At 40.5% G+C, this 21,557-nt stretch overlaps 1 protein-coding gene across 1 annotated transcript in view; it reads left to right on the top strand.

The window, feature by feature from the left end:
- Positions 1–21,557, top strand: part of LOC144792757 (mast cell carboxypeptidase A-like) — a 308,710-nt gene that overhangs the window by 17,304 nt on the left and 269,849 nt on the right. Inside the window, exons 4-6 of the mRNA XM_078667938.1 lie at positions 6,986–7,091; positions 7,215–7,316; positions 10,511–10,612. Coding sequence (XP_078524064.1) covers positions 6,986–7,091; positions 7,215–7,316; positions 10,511–10,612 — 310 coding nt within the window. The remainder of the gene's footprint in view (positions 1–6,985; positions 7,092–7,214; positions 7,317–10,510; positions 10,613–21,557) is intronic.

The following is a 21,557-nucleotide window of genomic DNA, read 5'->3' on the forward strand; positions in this document are numbered from 1 at the left end:
ACCTTGACCCCCGATAAAAAAAAAAATAGCCCCAGGGGGCATGCTCAAAAAAGAGTGTTGGGGGGCCCAATCCCCCCACACTTCCCCGGGGACAACCACCCCAGGGGCAAAGCATTAATAGTTGCGGGGGCACATGATCCCCTTGCAGCCCAGGGGACCGCCACCCCCGGGGCTTGTTCATGTAGTGTTGGGGGGCCTCTAAGGCCCCCCAAGCCCCAGGGTCTGCCACCCCCGGGGCTCGACTTAATTTTGATTGCGGGGAAGCACACTGTCCCCTCTCAGCCCCGGGGACCGCTACCACCCGGGGCTTTTTAAAAAAAAAACCCTGTGTGGGGGGGCTCAAGCCACCCCACACGCCCCGGGGACCACCACCCCGCGGGGCTTTGTAGATTGTGGGAGGGGGGTCACGCGGCTCCCCTCCTGGAGCCTTGTCATGGCCCTGGGGACCGCCACCCCCCAGGGCTGGCTCCTGCAGAGTCCCGGGGTGCCCACAACCAGGACACTTTAGTTTGCTATGGCAGGGCGGGAGCCTCGCGGCTCTCGCCCTGCCATAGCAAACTTGGTTTGAATTTTGAAAGAGATAGCAGGAAAACTTGCTCTCTCTTTCAAAATTCAAACCAAATTACTTTTCCACAAGGGGAGCTGCATGTTAGCAGCTCCCCATGTGGAAAAGCAATGCTGGCTCCCGAAGGATGCTGGGAGCCGGCGGGACCGTGGGGGGATTGGGGACCCCCCCCATGGTTCCCAACAGAGAGGGCCAGCCTGACAGTGATGTCATGAGTGAAGTCACTGACCATGTCATGAGTGATGTAATATGTGACGTCATCAGCAGTGCATTGCGGGCGCACAAGTTATAGTTAGCAGAACTAACTATAACGGGGGAATTTCAATGGTTTTGTATGAGTGAAATGTCCAGCTAACTATAACGCCCCTGAAACCTATGTTTTTTTTCAGTGAAAAAAAAAAATATATATATATATATATATATAAATATATATACAATTAACATAATTCTTTAAAAAACAAACCGTTCTAATTAAATTAAAAAATGTAAACTGAAGAATTTTAAATTAAGTTAAAACACGTACACATTAAAAATATTAATAATAATTTGAAATAAACAGAACATAATAATATATTATGACAATATAAAATAAATTAATAAGTATATAATGTTATACATGTACTATTCCAATTACAATGTATACAAAAATACACAAACTATTAAAATAAATATATACACAAACTATTAAAATAAATATATAAAAAATGTATTACACTCACTTTACACAATGCAAAAATAATAAAACTGTGTAAAATTTTAAAACTTCCCTCTAATAAATTCAACACTAGTGAAAGGGTTGCTTTGCAGATAGGTAACATTTACTATACCCATTCTAGCCAGTACAACAGTAGGAAAAGCATTGGAGTGTGAAGGGGTAAAATACTATTCTCACTTTACTCACTACAACAATAAGAAAACTATTAGATTGCAGAGGGATAAAATTCACTAATCCCACCTCAATGATTGTAACATTGGAGAAAATGTTGAATTGTGGAGGGGTAATATTTACTATTCCTACTCCAGTCAGTACAACAGAGGGGAAAGTGTTGCATAGCGGAGGTGTAAATTTACTATTCCCACTCCAATCAGTGCAACAGGAGGGAAAGTGTTTTATTGCACAGGGGTAAAATGTACTATTTCCACTCCAATGGCTGTAACAGTAGTGAAAGTGTTGGATTGCAGAGGGATAAAATGTACTATTCCCACTCCTATCAGTTCAACTGTAGGGACAGTTTTGGATAGGGGAAGGTTAAATCTACTATTCCCACTCCAATCAGTGCAGCAGTAGGGAAAGTGTTGGGTAGCTTAGGAGTAGAATTTACTATTCCCACTCCAATAAGTGCAACAGTAGGGAAGGTGTTGGATAGCGGAGGGGTAACATTTTCTATTTCCACTCCAGTCAGTACAACAGTAGGGAAATTGTTGGATTGCAGAGGGGCAAAATGTACTATTCCCACTCAAGTCAGTTCAACATCAAAAACCACCAAAATATATTCAACAAAATAAAATTATCTTAAAAATAAAGTAAATAAAGAAAATAGAACTATATTGAAAATTAAAATGCAAATATATATTTAATATAAGAGAATGTAAAAAAATAAAAACACATTAAAATGTCAAATATGTTTCACAAATACCTACAAATATTATCACAAATAAAATAAAAAAATAATTTCTAATTCAAATAAAGTTTTTAAAAATTATTTATTAACAAACCATTATTTATTACATACATTTTATTTAGATACTGCTCACCCCAAAACCACACAAAGCTCACAACCTACACCTAAAACGCAGCTTGTAAAAAATAATTTTTACACTATTAATATAAATAGGTATCAACAAACTAATTACCATTAATTAAATATTAGTTAATGATTAATAATAATTAATGTACTTCCCACGAAATACCACACACAAAACACACAACACACTCATAACATGTATTACTCATTATTTGACAATTAACATAATTAATTATTATATGAACAATTATATTGAATTACAAAAAAATATGAATTGCCTAAAATTAATTTAGTTCCCACCCCATACCCCACAAAACCCACAACCCACATCTAAAATCTAAAAAAAAGAAACAATTGCACAATTAGATAATTATTATCAATTAAACAAATATTATAAGTCAAAAACGAAATATTTACCCATTAAAATAATTAACTTCCCACCCTTTACCCCAATAAATCCAGAACTCATACAATTAGAATACATTTTCAATTAAAAAACTAATAGTATTTTGCGACTAATTCTAAATGAAATAAAATGAATTTACTCCCCACTCTTTACCCCTATAAACCGCACAACCTGCACTTACATTTTGTGCTCAATTAAGCAATTACCCTAATTATTGTATCAATTAATTAATATTAATAACCAACCAATTAATAATTAATTAAAAATAAATAATTCCCATCCTTTACCCTTTTAAACCCCACAACCCACACCTAAGAAACAAATTAATTATCGATTAAATGAGTGATAGTAATTGACAACTAATTATTACATTTTTAAAAATAATTGCTTCCCATCCTTTACCCCTATAACCCCACAACCCTCAACCAAAACAAAAATTACACAAGTACCATAATTAATTATCAATTCATTCATATTAATGAACAACTAATTATTATTAAATTAAGAATAAATCACTTCTCATCATTTACCCTTATAAACCCTAAAACCCGCACATAAAATTTACCAAACAAATTTTAAAAGCACAACTAACACAATTAAATAAATAATATTTTTAAAAAGTAATCAATGAATTAATTATATTTAAATTACTTCCCACTCTATATCCCTTTAAACCCACAACCCACTAAGGAACTAAAAAACACAAAACGTAATTACATTTCATTTATAACTACTAAAAATGTAACACATAGATTAAAAAGCATAAACAATAATTATACAAAAGTTACATAATATACATTTAAAGTATATACTAAAATACATAACAATAATTTCAAAACAATATTTTAAACAACTGTATATTTTGCAAACAATATTAATGACTTCAATATTTTAAAAATCGATATTACTTACCTCAACATCAATATTCTGGACATCGATATTCATGCTGAGGATATTTCCTCTGCAGACCCCGAGCAGCCTTGCCAGAGATATGTAGGTCTAATACCTGACAAGAGTGGGTATGATAGAACCTAGGCTGGTCCAGGTCTATCATGAGACGCAGTGTTTGTTGTTTAAAACCCAAGAAATATTCGCTGATTATTTCTTGATTGCTTTGTGCCTGTGAGCCGGAGGATGAGCGTCTGAGCTTTCCTCTACTTGAATTTGTCATGGTTAATCAAATGATCATTCCTTAAACATCTTCATTATCAGGAACAAGACACCGGAGTACTTTGGGACCTTTTATAAATATTTTTTATCAGATGGAATTTGTAATCTTTAGATTCAAGGGCATACACAGAGCTTTATTGTTCTGAAGAAGACCCTATTGTGATGTTCATGAAACACACAAGATAATTGGGTCGAAACATCGGCGTTCAACAACTAGCATGTCTTAAGCCCAGTAAGATCTATAGAGTCAAAGTAATCTTTTTAGGGTCTCTGTGGTTGCTAGTAATAGCAGAAGAAATATTATTTCAATATTTATGTTTTTGTCTTTTTGTTGATATTTGTGGAGTTCTTGATGTGTATTGCTACAATCTGTCACCATTTCATGTCACTAATGTGCATATATTTTTGTGTATTTTTTTGTGTATGTTAAATATTGTTTGTCAATATTTTTAAGCTTTAAATTTTCTAAATGCTAAAAGATTTGATGAATCAAAATTGTTGTTGTATCTTTTGTGTACTTCTTACACATTTGTTGTGAATTCCCATCAGGATAGGAGACATAAATAAATGAGTTTTTTATGTGGCAAAACCACTGCTCGCCTCCTATACTGTGTGAGGATATTTTCATATCACAATATTTTAGAGTCAATAATTTAGTATGGGGTTATGTTTACTTTTCGATATCCTGTCTGAATACCTTCTTGGAGGAGGAACCTCGATGACACCACCGGCAGAGATGAAACTCGTAATTTGTTTGGCAGGACCGCGGTCCTGCCAAACATATTCCAGCCTCCTGACCACCGCACCACCGCCAGGGAATGGCAGTTCCCTGGCGGCTGCAACAGGGATGCTGCGGTTCCATCATCTGACTCATAATACGGTGGCCAGGAGACCGCCACCACCGCGCCCTTTAACGAGTCTGGCAGTCCATGGACTGACAGACTCATAATCGAGGCCAAGGTGTTTAGACACATGTTAAAATTAACGTTAGATCCAGATGGTAGTAAGCTGCATCAATAAGGGAAAATGCTATATGTGTTCTTCTATTTATGTATTGCCAGCAGACAGGAGTAGCTGATGTGTTTTTAAATATATTTGTTTTACCAAAATCTATTTAAACAAAACCATGATACAAAGGGTTACAGTTGTGCAATAAGGTGTAACCAAATTCAAGAGATTTCCCGACAATAAGGAGTGTTGTTGCCCTTTGTAAAGTAATTGTTGAATGCAATCTGAAAGGAGGTAACATTGCTATACTGTGCTAATGAACACAAATACACAAATTGTTTTCTGCAGTGCATAAGTCAAATTGCAGTTTATTACCAAAGTAGTGTAAACTCACCATTAAGAAAACTTTATTAGCTCACAGATAAAACATTACAATGATTGCCGCAGTGTAGGGCTGCCTAGTGTTGTTAGTAGTTGAAGAGTGGTGGAAGTGCTACATTACCACCTCAGACAGTAGTAAATGGTTGCTTGTCACAGGAAGTGACAAAGCATGTGCTTCTTTTGGTGGAAATGTAGCAAAATTTTTGTCATGCCTAAAGTAAACAGCAGAACACAGCACAGTTGTATAAACAAAGTAACTTAATAACACAATTAAAACATATGGCACATCACAACAAAACAGCCCAAACACAAGGCAATGCTACAACTGCAGTTAAACAAAATCACAATGTGATAGTGTAGAACAAATACACACCAACACAAAAAAACACAGAACACATCATCACCATAACAAAATGCCACAGAACAAATATGCACTAACGCTCTTGTCACAGATCACCACTTCCTAAATCCTGTTGTCATAAAACAGTGGTAAAAAGTGTTTGGAGCAGCCACTGTTTTAACCTACCACCAAGGCCGTGAAAAAGCACCAGTCAAAAATGTTTTGTGATCCGGCCAACAGTAGCGGTCGGTGGTGGGAGTGCTGCTGGGCAGTGACATGGGGCGGGGGGAGGGGCAGTGTGGGGGGTAGTAAACAATGGAATACGGCCAAATACAGGTAAGTAAAAATAAAAATAAATAAAATGAATTTTGTTGCGCGCACTGCATCACATTTGGCGATGCAGTGCGCGCAACGTTATTTGGCTACTGCCGGCCAATGAGGGGAATTATGTGGATTGACTGAACCTGAACTAGACAAGTTTGCAGGAAATTTGGAAAGTGCGAGTGGTGTTCGAAAGACATTTGAGCCATCATGATCAAATGCTATTATTGCACAGGCTCATTGATACAAATGCTGGTGAAAAATTGTACTAACTCTGGTGAAAAAATCTGACATTTTTGCAGTCTATCTAATTCAACACATGGGACTGTATCACATTGAATGCCCCGAGGGCACAACAGTCATATGAGCCCCTAATAACATTGGTACTACAGAAGTAGTTGCAGACGTATACTCAGTCATTTCTGTATAACAGATTGCACTGAGGCTGCATGAATTTTGCTTGGGAAATCTCAAACGGGAATTCCTTCATTTGATGGGGCTTGGCCCCACACGAATGAGGGAACATTTTGACTCGGCACCCACGCCATATTATAAACATGGGTGCTGAGTCAAAGTTGCTGTCAGAGGAGTGCACTGAATATAAGTCACAAAGAGGTAGTGGACAAAGACTGGAAAGCGTGAAACAAGGAAACCCTAGACATTTCCTGGCAGGTGGGTAGTCACTCTCTGTGTCCCCTTTAGCAGGCTACATTGCCACTTGTAAAGTGAAAGATGGACCACCTGCAAGTCCACAGCTGGTTCGCCTTTCACTAGTGAGCAGCCCATTGTCCATGTGAGACGTTGCTGTTGCCCTTGGGACAGAACATTATCTGTAATTTAGCATGCTAACAAGGTCTATGCCTTGGGCATCCAGTTAAAGGTGCCCCAGGCGCAAACAAGGACAGTGCCATCTTTACATAATGAGACCCACGGTATTTTAAGCAAAAGAATCAACAAACTCTCATAGGTCACAACATAAAAATGTCAATCATTGTTTTTATTGAAAACCACTGCTGCGACAAACATTTCAAAGTAGTGCATGCAGAAATTGAAATTGAATGCATCACATAGCAGGGCCTAGTTAACATTTAACCATGCTTTTTTAACAGAATTTTGTTTCACAACGTGCAAGACGGAATTGAAAAACAACTTCTCACCAAAAGCAGTTTTAAACGTAAAGTACACAGCTACACCAGATATAATACTTGGGAAACGGTAAGCCTGGAAACAGCGAACAGCCTTCATAAGTACTTCTGATGTCATATTTCATCCTCTTTTATCCTACTAAATTATATTCTAATTTGAATGTGCTGTTTAACAATAGTCTGTTTTTTAAAGATTGACAGATGGACTAAACGAATTGCGGAAAAGAACTCAAAACTGGTATCCCGCATCAAAATCGGAGACACTGCTGAAGGCCGCCCCATATATCTACTCAAGGTAGAAACTTGACAATATATTTCACTTTTGGGTAGAACATTTATTAAAACATGGCATCTCTCAGTTTACATAATTTCCTGTTCAACTAGCCATAAGAGTTTTACTTGTAACACATGTTGTATCTTATGTTATTCAAAAGGTCAATGGTTTGCAATGGTGTCATTTGTTGCAATTCATTTATTTTGTAATAAGGCCTGATTTAGAGTTTGAAAGACTGGTTACTCCATCATAAATGTGGTAGTTATGCCATCCATCTTGTTTCGAGTACCGTAAGATGTAAGGCACTTGCTTGTAGTATGCCAATTGCTCTAAAATAACTGTGGACGAGGAGAGTCAGGTATCACCTTCACCGACATCCTCTTCCAGTCATATTCCAGTCATATTTTGTACTTTTAGGGAGTTTTGGAGAATAACTGTCATAGAGACTGTTTCTGTTAGTATGTCCATGTAATCTCCCTTAAACACTTGCCCTACAGCAGGAGACACCCAAGTTCTTTTGGGAATTTTATAGGGGTGTGCCGTATTACCGGACCATCTTCTGTTATTTCCAGGCTTGTTCGTTATGATACTTGGTGGTAGTAGTACAGAAAGGAAAACATGTCATTCCTGAAAAACTTTCCTTTCTGCACGATTACCATCATGTTTGTTAAAAGGGGTCCATTAGATTTTAAGAAAGAAAGTGAACAAAATCAGATATTCATATACTTTTTGGTTAAGGGATATTCTGCATATTAGAACTCAGCTACTGTGTGAATTAAGACAATATCTTGATTTGAGGAGTAAAGAGAAGGGAAAGCCCTCATCTTTCAAGGGGTCATATGTAGATTCTTATTTACCTTTAATTTATTCGTACAGATTTTACATCAGGTAAAAAAGTCACATGAGTACATTTGAAGTTGAAGGATATTAATCCAGAGAATCTGCCTGAAATTCTCTGTGAATCCTGTAAAACTAAAATTCTACCCTGAAGAAATGAGAACAGATATGAGAATGGATATGCATCTCTTCAACCACAACCTTGTTAATGGGGCCTATTATACACAACCTATTATATATCTATCTCTGGAGATAAACACTGATTTCTGCTGTACTTTTAGTTTCTTATGTAGTGTTACCCAATTTGTGTGCACAGAGTTTTATAGTTTCAACGCAGATGTGTTTCTAAACAGGGTCATACCACTCCCCCCTCATCTCAGCTCAGTAAACACAAATTAAAAATTCTGTCTTAATGTTTGACAATGATGACAGGGCATCTTGTAGAGCAGCATCGCAGACAGTGAGCCTTTGGCCCACCAATAGTTCTTTTCAACTGTGCAATAGTCTTGCATGCACTGTAATCGCCCATTATATGGCAACGGAAGACCAATATAATTCTAAACTTTAGGCAAGGGCAGCTCGTTAAAAGGGTGGCCTCTTTTTGAGACAACCAAGAGGTAAACTTTGTTTGAGGTGGCAATCACCATCAGTTTTCGGTGGCATGTATTCTCAATTGAATTCAATTCAATGCATCTTTATTCGGTTCTAAGAAAAACCATAACAGATATACATTATATTTACAACAATAGCAACATAACAACAATATCCATAGCATCCTAAATATTTAAAAGGTGCATGCTGCACCAATCAAATACCCAACAAAAGGCCCTCCCACCCAGCAACCATGTCTTCTCTATTAAGAATTAGAAATGGTGATTTAATAAGTACAGTTATCATTACGTTTACTGCTAGTGTTGAAGTAACTGCTGCTATTAATGTTAACACTGGCATTAATTTAATCAAACTGCTTGTCACCATTGAGCAGTAGCCATTTTATAATAGGCAGTAGCGCATAGCAGTCAGTAAAGTACAAATATAATCTCCGGTATCTATACTGCTTTCTCCGTTTTACAGCCACAAGTGTTTTTACCTTGTGAGACATATCACAAAGCAAAATCCATTTCAGATTATTGAGTGTATTTATTGTAGAGCACAATCAGAAAATGTACAGTCACCCAATTAATGCATGTGTGTCCTGATTGCACACATTTGTGAAGTAAAGGTGCATGTGTGATGCAGTGATAATCCATCAGTGATGTGATAAAACTGCATCACAGCACAGAGCATCTTAAGCTTTAGTACAACCAGCATGAATCCTGCATAAAAGCCTGTAAATCTTGTGGTATACTGTTACTGAAAACTCCTTATTTTTTTACACAAAATGTAAAAGTATGAGGTAATAGTGTGCAGTAATAACATTGTCACTACAGTAAATACAGCAGCGGCTCCTCCATGATGGCAGAGGAGCGTCGCCTCGCCTGCTGCGAGTGTAGTAGGCACATACATTAATAAAATGTTATTAAATACAATTGTATTAATGTGTCCCAGGCTTGTGCTGTTACTGCATGAGGGCAGGGGGCAGGGCTGATTAGTTCAATTGCACTATTGATGCAGCTCCTTGCCAGTGCGCATGTTCGATTGGCTGGCTGCCTACAGCCGACCAATATGACATGTGCATTTCAGAGCCTGCAATCCCAAAGATGAGACACAGCTGGGGGATTACAGCCACAGGACCCCAGCCTCCAAATGAGCACTGGGTGACCCTGCTCCAACCAAAGCAGCTCCAGGATTGGTTTGTTTCGGGTTTTACAAGGTAAGAAGTCACACCCTTTCTCCCGAGTCAATGCCAAGGAAGAGAGCTCCAGGATGCCAGGACGGAGGCCGCATTCAGACCCTGCGGCCAGCATATTTGGTGAGTTTTTTGGGTATCGTGCCTCACCATATTGTAATGTTGCCGGCCGTCGTTGAGTATATATCTGCCAAACTCCACAAGAATTTCATACCAAAAACTGAAATTCAGCTTATGCTATGTTTGGGATATTTTTCTACTGAGTTGTGTGTAGGAAATTAAGCTTCAAAATCTGGAAAGAAGGATGAGAGACTACAGCACGATTTCAACTTTATGATAAATTCAAACTAAATTACTGGAACATTATTGATGGAAATATAATTTCTTGGACTGAAAATCATTGTATCCCCATCTATACCACTTACCTAAAATCTCAGTTTTTAGACAGTCTAAACAAAATAATGAAAATATTGTGATTGCCCATGTGCATTTAACTAAGAATATTGTATAGTAATTAAGCAAACTCAAACATATTCAAATGTTTACTAGGCTCGGCTTACATTATGTTATCATATGTCATTGCAAAAAGGTTGGAAAACAAAGTTCTGTGAAGAAAGCCATTTTTATGGACTGCGGGATCCACGCCCGAGAATGGATCTCTCCTGCATTCTGCCAGTGGTTTGTAAAGGAGGTCAGTACACGGATCAGCACAAGTAAGCCACATATGATGACCTTTGTTTAATCTACGTGTGTTATCAATGTTGTGTGTAATGAAGTAACACACTATTTATAGTTTTTGCATATCCACATACAATCAAGTTTCATTTGACATATTTTAGTAAAGCAGACCTGCACATTCTTTATCATACAGCATAAAGAACCTAGACGAGTTAATACCATTCACAATCATCAGCAAGATTTTTTTGTGGCCTTTTATATGGGATATCACTATAAAAGCAATGCTTCATCAAGCCACATCTGTCCATGAAGTTATTGTAATCGAAAATGTGAATGAATAAGTGTATTCGCATGCATGGATAAGATCATTGTTTCCCCGGTACTATCTTCGAGTGTGAGTTAGAGTAAAATACATCTTCCAGTCCATGAGAAAATCTCATTGATTGGCATCCAAACGCATTGAAGATATGGGGTGGAAGGTGTAAACATTGTAAATTCAGTCTCAACCCTGAGGTCAAGAGAGATTATATTGAGATGGATGGGAAGGGTGCCCAACAACTTCAATAAACATGGGAATGAATTAGGGCTTGTTACATAAATTGTAGGTCTTTGCCTAAACATGCTGTCGACATATGGCTAAGTATTGTTATTGAAGCTTAGGATTTGGTCTTTCTAACGGAAACTTGGTTAAGGGACAGCTCTCTACCTGATATTGCTCTTGCAGTACCAGCGGGTTATAGGCTGGTGGCTGCTAATCGCTCTAATAATAGATTGGGGGGCGGACTGGCAATCATAGTCCGTGATAAGTGGGAGATTTCTTATAAATTACTGGAGGACATTGGTCCTATTGAAGCCTTATCCTTTAATATGTCTTGCACTAATTTCCCCATAATGTCGTGTTTACTTATCTACAGACCTCCTTCTTCCCCTATGAGACATTTAGCGGACGTCTATGAATATATTGGTAGTTTGGTATCAAGCTACTCATTTTTTACTGTCCTGGGAGATTTTAACCTCCATGCCGACATTTTGGAAGATCCTATGGTTATAAAGCTGACAGATACTCTTCAGGGCTTTAACCTATTTCAGAAGGTTCAAGTGGCTACCCATAAAGGAGGTCATACTTTAAATCTGGTCTTTTCTAATGATCACACCCTAACCATTGACTCCATCCAACAGGTGACTCGGTCGGACCATTTTGTGGTCTCCTTTGGTATATTTAGGTGCCCTAAAGTAAAGGGACGTGTACCCTTTACCAAGGAGACTAGGAATTGGAGGAATATCACCTTTGCTAATTTTGGTATGGAATGTGAAAAAACTCCTTTGTCTTTAACTGGAGATCCCTCATATGTTATTATGGTATTCAGACATCAGTAGTTGCCACATTGGATAAGCTGGCTCCAGCTGTAAGAAAGACCTCAGTTAGGAAAAACCCCTTCTGCCCTTTGGTTTACAGACGAGCTCCAAAAATTAAAGAGTGCCTGTAAGAAATTGGAAAGGGCCTGGCAACGGGGTTATATTCCGGAAGCCAAGATTATTTATAGGAGGTCTCTGAGGACTTTCCATCGGAGGAAATGCCTCGTTATGAAAGAATATTATGCCAATCAGATTAAGGCCTCTAATAATTCCGCAAAAGAAATCTTTAGGATTGTGGAAAGCTTTATACATCCCCAGGCATCACAAAGCATCAACTCCCCCTCTAAAACTTTATGTGAGAGTCTCGCTACTTTTTTTCATGAAATGTTTTTAGAAATCTATGCCTCTTTCCCTCCACATACAGGTGGGGAGCTTCCCCATCCCCTCTTGGCCAACTCACAACAGTGGTCTTGTTTTAAACCATTTGATGCAGAATATTCTCTAGGTGACCTAAAAAGAGTCAAATCTGGGTCCCCGGTTGATCCTTTGCCGGCAAGATTTTATAAGATCTTGGCCTCAGTACTCAACCCAGCATTAAATTTAATATGGACTCAATCGCTGGAGACTGGGATTTATCCGGCTGACTGGAAAAAAGCCCTGGTGAAACCCATTTAAAAAAAGGAAAACACAGACCCTATGGCCTTAAAAAATTATCGTCCCATATCTCTTCTTTCAGCTCCGGCTAAAGTTTTGGAAAAAGAAGTGCAGAAGCAGTTGTCGGATTTTCTGAAGTCTAACAACTTGCTGCATGATTCACAGTCAGGCTTCAGAAAAAGTTTCAGCACTGAAACTGCCTTGTTGGAAGTTGCTGAAACTTTTAGGGAAGCTGTGGATCAGGGACACTGTGCAATGCTTGTGTTGTTAGATCTTTCCGCCTGATCTGAAACCAAAAAGAGGGTTTGGCTCAATGCAGTAAGGTCAAGCCTCACTAAGCTGAGTAACAAAACAAGATACCAGTACTGCAAACTTACTCGGGAGTAAATGAACATAACATAGTGAAACAAAACACCATATTGACAAGACTGCTTTTTCTGTCTGAATTAAATCTTTATGTTTATAATTTTTTTCAAAAAACACATGTTCTATTTTTTATCACATCACCACATAGAATACAAAAATAAATCAATTTGTTGAATATAACATGTACATAACAGAATTAGACATATACATTAACAATCTCCTTTCACACCTTCCACACACACATTCACCCAGACTTGCTAGAGCCACTTATACTTATTATTTACACAATATACATTTTGTCAACCGTTATGACAATGATTGATATTTTGAAATCAGAAGCAACCTTGGAATAAATTCTGACTTTTAGAACATTTGGTACTTTTTTAGACTTCCTAAGGTAGCAAAAGGCTGGTCTACGCGTTTCGAACACCCTTATTATTATTCAGACAGAAAAATCAGTCTTGTCAATATGGTGTTTTGTTTCACTATGTTATGTTCATTTACTCCAGAGTAAGTTTGCAGTGTTAGATCTTTCCGCAGCATTTGACACGGTGTCCCACAAGATCTTGTTGCACAGATTGGAAAATTTTGGAGTTTCAGGTTTGGTTCTGTCCTGGTTCGGACCTTTCTTGAGGGGCGTTCGTATCAAGTGGCGCCATATCCATTTTCTTCCAAAACTATGCAGATGACACCCAACTGTTGTTCTCTTTTAAGGAAAAGGATGGCGGGGATCTGACTTGCTTTAAAAATTGTCTGTTGAACATCGTCTCTTGGATGTCAGACAATTGTCTGAGGCTTAACACTGAAAAGACGGAGGTCGACTTTTTTAACAATAAATCTCCGATGCACTCAGCCCAGTGGTGGCCCACAGCACTTAACCCTCCCCCGATTCCGGACAAATCTGTTTGGAACTTATGTTTTAAAATGTATACAGAAATGTCAGGGAAAGAACACATTGCTCAGTTGTCGTCAGTGTGTTTTTGGAAATTGAAAACCTTGCGCAGATTTCTACACTACCTTCCTATGGACTGTCGGCAAGCGGTGGTACATGCCACATTACCTCACGCTTAGACTATGCCAATAGTCTTTTTATTGGTTTACTTGAATACTTGATCTCAAGACTCCAGCTTATTCAGAATGCGGCAGCCAGAATTATTAGAAATATCCCTGTAAGACATAGCATATCCCACCATCTGGTGAGTCTTCATTGGCTGCCCATAAAGAAAAGAGTTCTTTTTAAAACCATGATCTTGACTCACCGAGCCCTGCATGATATTGGTCCTAAATATCTCAGAGTTTGAATTCAAGATATTTACAATCAAGAACTTTGAGATCAAACAGTCAAAAGCTCCTTAAAGTCCCTAGATTTGCAAAAAGTAGGAATGGAGGCCGAGCTTTTTCTGTACGTGCTCCCTTGGTATGGAATTCAATGCCGGAGGAACTTAGAAAGATTGAAAAAGAATCTATTTTCAGAAAGGCTTTAAAAACGTGGCTGTTTCGTCTGAATTAATTGTTTTGCCATGCTTTGGGATAGTATCATTTTGAGGTATATCGTTTTATTCTAGGAAATTGCACCGGGACACTTCCGTTGGAGGTAGCTGTGCGCCATATAAGTATCGAATAATAATAATAATAATTGAGTAAGCTATTTGGGACTGTAATTGTTCATCTAGGATACGGGTGTATGAAAGAAAATTAAGAAATTGACTGTGCTATATTGAGCTTTTTTTGTCTTTTTAGGTAAGAGTGCAAATGTGCTTGTTATATCAGAGACTTGTATAGTTGCTAGCCTTCTACCTAGCCTGGGGTTCAGCTCTCAAAAACATTTAAAGCATTTGTTCCAAAGGTTTTACAGAAAAAAGCACACCATGAGGCATGTCCAGACTCCAGAATCTCCATTCTTTTGGAAGATTGTCTGTAGTCTTTATAAATGTATTTATATCACAATTGCAACGCCTCCAGAATCTTCTGGGGCCACAGTATTGTTGATACTCATGCTGTCGGAGGAAGGAAGGAAGAGGTTCTGGGCATTGTACGATGCCTTGGCATTATATGGTGAGTGTCATCTGTCATTGCAGATCTTACTGGATATCTCAAAAGTCTTCCATACATTGCATTCAGGACCTTTTTCCTCTCAGCTAGACAGGATACTATGGGATACATTAGGCTCATTTATCTAAACCTCCTTTGCCCATACTAGCAGACCCTAGCAGAATTCACTTTTCTATGACTTTTTTCAACATTTATTAGCTCTAACTTAGAGAGATTCATTAAGACTTCCTATGAGTATTTCACTTCTTATAACACCCTTTCGTGCCTATGAGTAAGCACTCATAGGTAGCTCAGTAGTATAGTGGATATATGATTAATGTGGAATTTAATAGCATTGAGGCTGATTATGTCTATTAATTCCAAAACAAACCTGAGCGGGTGAGCCTTGACGCTGGGATTTGGCCGAGGTTCTTCTGGATTTTAGTGTGGGACATCAGTGCCACTCACAGCCACACCACATTGACAGGCAGCATAATGCTGCGATCTCGGACTCCTTCTCCTCAGAGGACAAGGCCCCCAATGCAGAGTGTTGTGTTCTGCCCCTACCCAGCCAATGGTAGCCGGTTGCACTCAGTCTCGCACCCTCATCAGCAGAGGCCTGAGGAGAACTCTCAACACGGTGACTGTGTCTTGCTACTTCCACTTCGGAGCAGCATCAGAGGCATCAGGCTGCATCTATCCCTGCATCAGAGCTGAATCAGCTGAATGAGCGTCAAAGAGGAGAAGTGGTGGGTGGACTAACCTCTGTGGATTCTGAGGTCCCTTGGGGACTCCATATCCCACAGCACAACTCACCAGGTGGCGCAGCTGCAGATGCTAACTCCTGAAGGGGGTGGAGCCTCCTTCCATGTGTAGCAGTAGAGGGTTCATAGCTTCCCAGTGTGGGACGCAATAGAGGAGAAGTGATGGAGAGACTGCCCCCTGTTGATGCTGAGGATACTTCCATGGTTGAGACTGGAAGAGGCAGGACAAAGCCTGATCCATAGCATCTGCCCTGTGGACCCTTTTGTCTCAAATTCAGATATTTCTACATATCCCTGATTGTTTTTATTGATTGATAACCTGCATTAGGTAAGGCATTGTTATTAATGGGTAAAAGGAAGGCAAAAGATAGCCCCCACGGGGTACCGAAAATGGCAAACAAAACTGCCGGGTGTCGATGGAGCAAACAATTGTGTGGTGGATGATATTGACGTCCTAATAGAGGAAGTTGAATCTTTAATTGTTGTGGCAGCCCCGTCTAAATCTCCCAAACCTAGCAGGCGTGTGCCAGATATTTTAAAGAAAAAACAAGCTCCTGCCTGGCAAAAAAAACTACCAGCGCCAGCCAACAACCAAATTGTTGAGATGGTATTGACAAGGGTGATGTAACGATTGCAGGTGATGGTATGGAGACAGGTCTCTCTGCTGTCAGGTCACATAGTTTGGCTACTGAGAATATGGCACAAGGGAATCCATCCAGAGCTCCACAGATTCATCAAATTGTGTGTTCTAAGTATTTTAGTATGTGAGTCCCCTCAAATACATTAACAAAGAGGCTGAAATGAAGAATTAAGATTTAACAGGGACCAGAAAAAAGACTGCAACAAAACAGAAAGATGTTACATGTACTTGCCTAGCTGAGGTTGGCCCCCTTAAAGGCTCGGTTCAGGGACTTGCCAATGAGGTTTCAACAATGTGATTAATAGAGACGTTAGTTGACAAAATGTATATTATGCACTTATTTCAAAAACCTAAAGAAGCTACTGGCTCACAGAAGCATGGTGGATATACTAGAGCATCCAGTCCTAATGTAAAGTCACTACAAAAGCAGCTTATGCTTAGGGAGGCCATGAGGAAGGGAGCTGGGCCAAGTCAAGATTATACAGCCCCTAGCCCTAGTCTTGATTACACTCATGGCAAGATAGTGGGGAGGCAGCTGAGGGTTCCTCTAGTTCCTCTAGATCCCCGCATGAGATACCTACCCACTTGCACTGAACCAGGTTTTGTAAACAAAGAACATACCCAGCCACGCTGTGTGCAAAATGGGAGATCAAGACCCGATTTCAAGGAAAATCATTTATCCCATAGTGCGTATACAAGTTAGAGGACGGGAATTAATTATCATTGTCACTTGCCCACAACAGGTGGAAAAGGGTGTAGAATGCATATTATTAATGTACCAAAAATTGTGTCATCTTAACAGGAGGATAAAGAGACTCTAATTAACAAAGTAACCCACTGGATTAGGAAGAGAAGGAATTGCCAGTCTATAAACAGACCTCACATACTGTCAGCTAAGCATCATTACTATAATGAAGAATTTGATTACATCACCCTAGACCTAGACACTTGTTTCTTAGGGGCTGACCTAGTGACTTTGGACCAACTTACTATTCCCCCAAATGGGTTGAAGATCCAGTTTAAATTAAATGTGCCATAGGTGTATCTAGATGAGATCCCAAGTGGAATTGGGGATGGGTCTAATCTAGTGGTAAAAGGAGTGGATGTTACCCAATGACACAAAACTCCAGGGGTGGAGGTGCAGGCATGAGAGGAAAACGAATTGTCATTAGATGTTGGGAATTTTGGATTGGATACAATGAGTCATCAAGCTAGTAGTCTTGGAAATGCTAACTCCCCTGTCAAAAGTGGATCTCAGGCTGGAGGCAATCTCCTGAATTGAGTGAATTGGCTCCCATGTCTAACAAAGCCTTTAACATTTTCTCCTGGAACCTTGCTTGACTTAAATCCAAAATTAATAGTGACAAACAGGGGAACTTTACAGAAGGTTTTGATATATGTATATTTTTTCTGGAAATATGGTCTACGGATCCAAACTATCGGGTGCGATTTGTGAACTTTAGTGTTGAGGCATCACCTACCTCAGTGGAGCAGGCTGTGGGGGGGGCTGATGATTTGGATTAAGACCCATTTGAACTGCTCCATTAAAGAATATAGTTCGAAATCAAAAGATCTTCTGTCCTTGAAACTTCGTTCTGATAAGAAAAAGGTCCATCATACTGGTAAAAATATCAAATAGAATTTCTGCCCAAAGGAAAGACTCATATACTATTATGGCCGTGAATGAGTTCCTGGGAAATACTGGGGGTAAGGGCCGTATTTTAATAGCTGTGGACATTAATGTCACCTTTGAACCTTTGGAATTGTTATCAAACCTTACAGAGGAAGAAGATGAGGAAAGGTGGATTCCCCGGTTGACCATAGTTAGATTTACAAAAAACACCAAAGCGGCATCTACTAATTGATATGCAAGCCATTGAACCATCTGACAGTGATCTCAATGTTTTTGCACTAGAACTAGAGCGTTTTTTCTGAGTTACAACAAACACCAATTAAAGATAATATTCCTAATCCGATTATACTTAGTAGTAACAGAAGGAGGGTTAAGTGGTTAAAGATTGAAGGTAACTCAACAGTTCTAGCACAAATTTATAATGTAGTCCTACTTAAAAAAATATGCAAATGTTGAACACCACATAATTAGAATATTTAACAACATATGAGGGAACATTGTTTTTTTCTAGGAGATAAAGGGCAAGACCATTAGTTGCAATAAAACTGAACGCCTTATGCAGCAAAAGGAAAAGATTGTAAACTGGTTTGTCATATGGTAGCCAAGGGTTCCAAGAGTGGCATTGTGTAAGAAACATTTTATATTCAACCACACCTCTGGGTTAATCATTTGTCAAATACCCATTTAGTTGAAAATTATAAAGAATGTCTAGAGAGTTTTGGGGAGTCTTGACTTGTTGATTTAGATCTTTTTATCTTAGATGAATATAAGATGACCCTTTTCACCCTGCAGAGGGATAAGGCCCTGGGCTTGGATAAAATTCCAGGTGACCTTTACCTCTCTGAACAAGAAAAATTGTGTTTTATTCTTAACCAAAGTTTAATGCCATTGTTAGAAATGGGGGTCTCTAGTTGGCAGTGGTTTTCACCTTTGTCCTAATAGGGACCCTTCCTTCTAGTCAGGATAAGGGGGATACACTACTGAAATAACCCCTGCTCACCCCCTTGGTAGCTTGGAACGAGCAGTCAGGTTTGTCTCAGAGGCAGCGTGTAAAACATTTGCACATTACCAGCAGTGATATAGTGAAAACAATACAAAAGGACAACATAGCAGTTAAAAAAATATAACCTATATTTATCTTTGCAAACAAGACAAAAATGATAAATGTCAACACACAGTAATACAAAATATGCAGTTTGCAAGAATTACTTTAAAATGCAGTTCCTTATAGTTGGTAGCTCTGTCCAGGACAACCGTGGAGCTGAAAAAACCAGAATCTAACAGTTCTGGGTGACCGCATTGGTGCGGGCTGTCGTTAGTGTCAGCACACTTGTAAACAGTACCTTATGTTGCAGCTGATCGCATTCGAACGGGCTGATCGCATCAACCGTCATGGTTGTGATGTGAAACATAGTGGTGCGACCTGCGGTACCCTCATCTTGTGGTGCCCTCAGGTGGCGGTGCAGGCAGCGGCTCAGTGACAGTCTTCTAGCGGCATTGGTGAGACCAGGGCTGCGGTGCAAAGTGAGGCGGTGCTCGTTACTGTGTTGACAGGTCATGGTGCAATGGCCGGGTCGGTTGATGGGAGCTGCCGTCGGTCGGCCTAGACTGCTGTGTCGGACCGGGCGGTACGTTGTGTGACTTACGAGTGGTGCCCCCCAAGCCACGGTGCAGTCAAGGGTGTTGAGGCCACCGTGGAGCAACGTCGTCGGTGAGAACAGGGTGGCAGAGTGAAGCGAGGCGGGCATAGTGCAGTGCCCATAGGTCGCGGTGCAAGCAGCGTCAGTCGTCATCATCGACGAGACCAGGGTTACTGTACGAAGTGTGACGGTGCCTTCAGGACACAGAGCCAGCAGCGGTGTTGTTGGTATTGTTGGCTGCTTTCTCCCTCTGGGGCCACTGAAAACCCACTGTTCTGGAGGAGGTACCCAGAGGGAAGTGAAGTCTTTGCTGTCCCTGAGACTTCGTGAACAGGAAGCAAGCTCTATTTCAAGCCCTTGGAGATACTCACCAACAAGTGAAGAAAGATCAGTCCAGTCCTTTCCCTGCCCAAGGGAGAAGCAGCAACTCCAGGCCAACCCAACAAAGCAAAGGGGCAGTATTCTTCCTGGCAGTTCTTCCAGCTCTTCTTCTTGGTGGGTTCCTTGATCCAAACGAGTTCTAAACGTCTGGGTTCTGGGCCCCAATATTTATACTCAGTGTCTCTTTGTTCTCTTGCGCAGAGAGTGTCTGTGCTCAGTCCAAACCATCTTGGTCCTCTCTGGGCCTACTTCCTGGCAGGAGGTGGACACAGAATTGTCCAAGGCATACCAGGCCATTCAGGTGCAAGCACATCTCTTCCCACTACTCTAAATGCAGCCCAAGTCTATTCAGCCCAGCCCTGACTCATCCTGGAAAGGCAGGACACACCTCGACCCCCCCAGTGGCTGTCTAAAGAGAATGGGCATCCACAGCCCCTGTCACTCAAAAGCCAGAGAGTCAATCCACAACCCAGCAGCGGCACACAGGATGGCTAAGCAAGAAAATACCTACTTTATAAAAGTGTTTTTTTCAAACACAGAACATAAAAATCATCTTTAATAAAAGATGCATTTCTACATTCCGAGGTTCAGGCATACTGAACTCCATTCCCCTGTCTTGTTCCAATGGGCAGTTATACTTATAAGATGTTACACGTAACTTCCCATTCTATCCTATGGGACAGATGGCCTTTCAATAGTGAAAACTGAGGTACACTGTATTTCACAATCAGGACATGCCCTACACATCAGGACACGTCCAACCTTTCACTTACACTGCACCTTGCCCATATGGGTACTTACTTTGGGCCTACCCTAGGGGTGACTTATATGTATTATATGCAATATAAGCCCCTGGATGGGCCAGGTCCTGGGGGCAATATATAATTATGTTGTGGTGGCCCCACAGCCCCGGGGACTGCACCTCCCTGGAGCTTTTATTAATTTTGGGCAGGGGGCCTTGCGGGCCCCCCAAACCCTGAGGAAGGCCACCTCCCAGGGTCTTCAATAATTTGAATTAAGTGTGGGGGGGCTTCTGCCCCCCACACTTCCCTGCAAACGACCAATTCCCCGGGGCACACTTTATACAAATCTATGGGGGTCCGTTGCAGACCCCCGGCCCTGGTGACCGCCACCTCAATGGGGCTTTTGTATACAAATGCGTGGTGGGGCTCCTGCCCTCCATGCTGCCCCATGGACAGCCACCTCCCTGGGGCTTTTATTTATTTTGGACGGGAGGGCCTCATTGGCCTCCCCCAGCCCAGAGTACAGCCACCTCCCCGGGGCTTTAATATTTTACATTAAGTGTGGAGGTCTTCTGCTCCCCACACTTCCATGGGGACCAACGCTTCCCCAGGGCACACTTTTTTCAAATAGGGGGTCTGATGCGGACCCCTGGGGACGACCACCTCCCGGGGCTTTAACCCAGTTGGGAGGGGGGCTGCACGGCCCCCCTCCTGGAGCCCTAGATGGCCCTGGGGACCGCAACCCCCCAG

The sequence above is a fragment of the Lissotriton helveticus genome, chromosome 11 (assembly GCF_964261635.1).
Source record: "Lissotriton helveticus chromosome 11, aLisHel1.1, whole genome shotgun sequence".
Classification (NCBI taxonomy): Eukaryota; Metazoa; Chordata; class Amphibia; order Caudata; family Salamandridae; genus Lissotriton; species Lissotriton helveticus.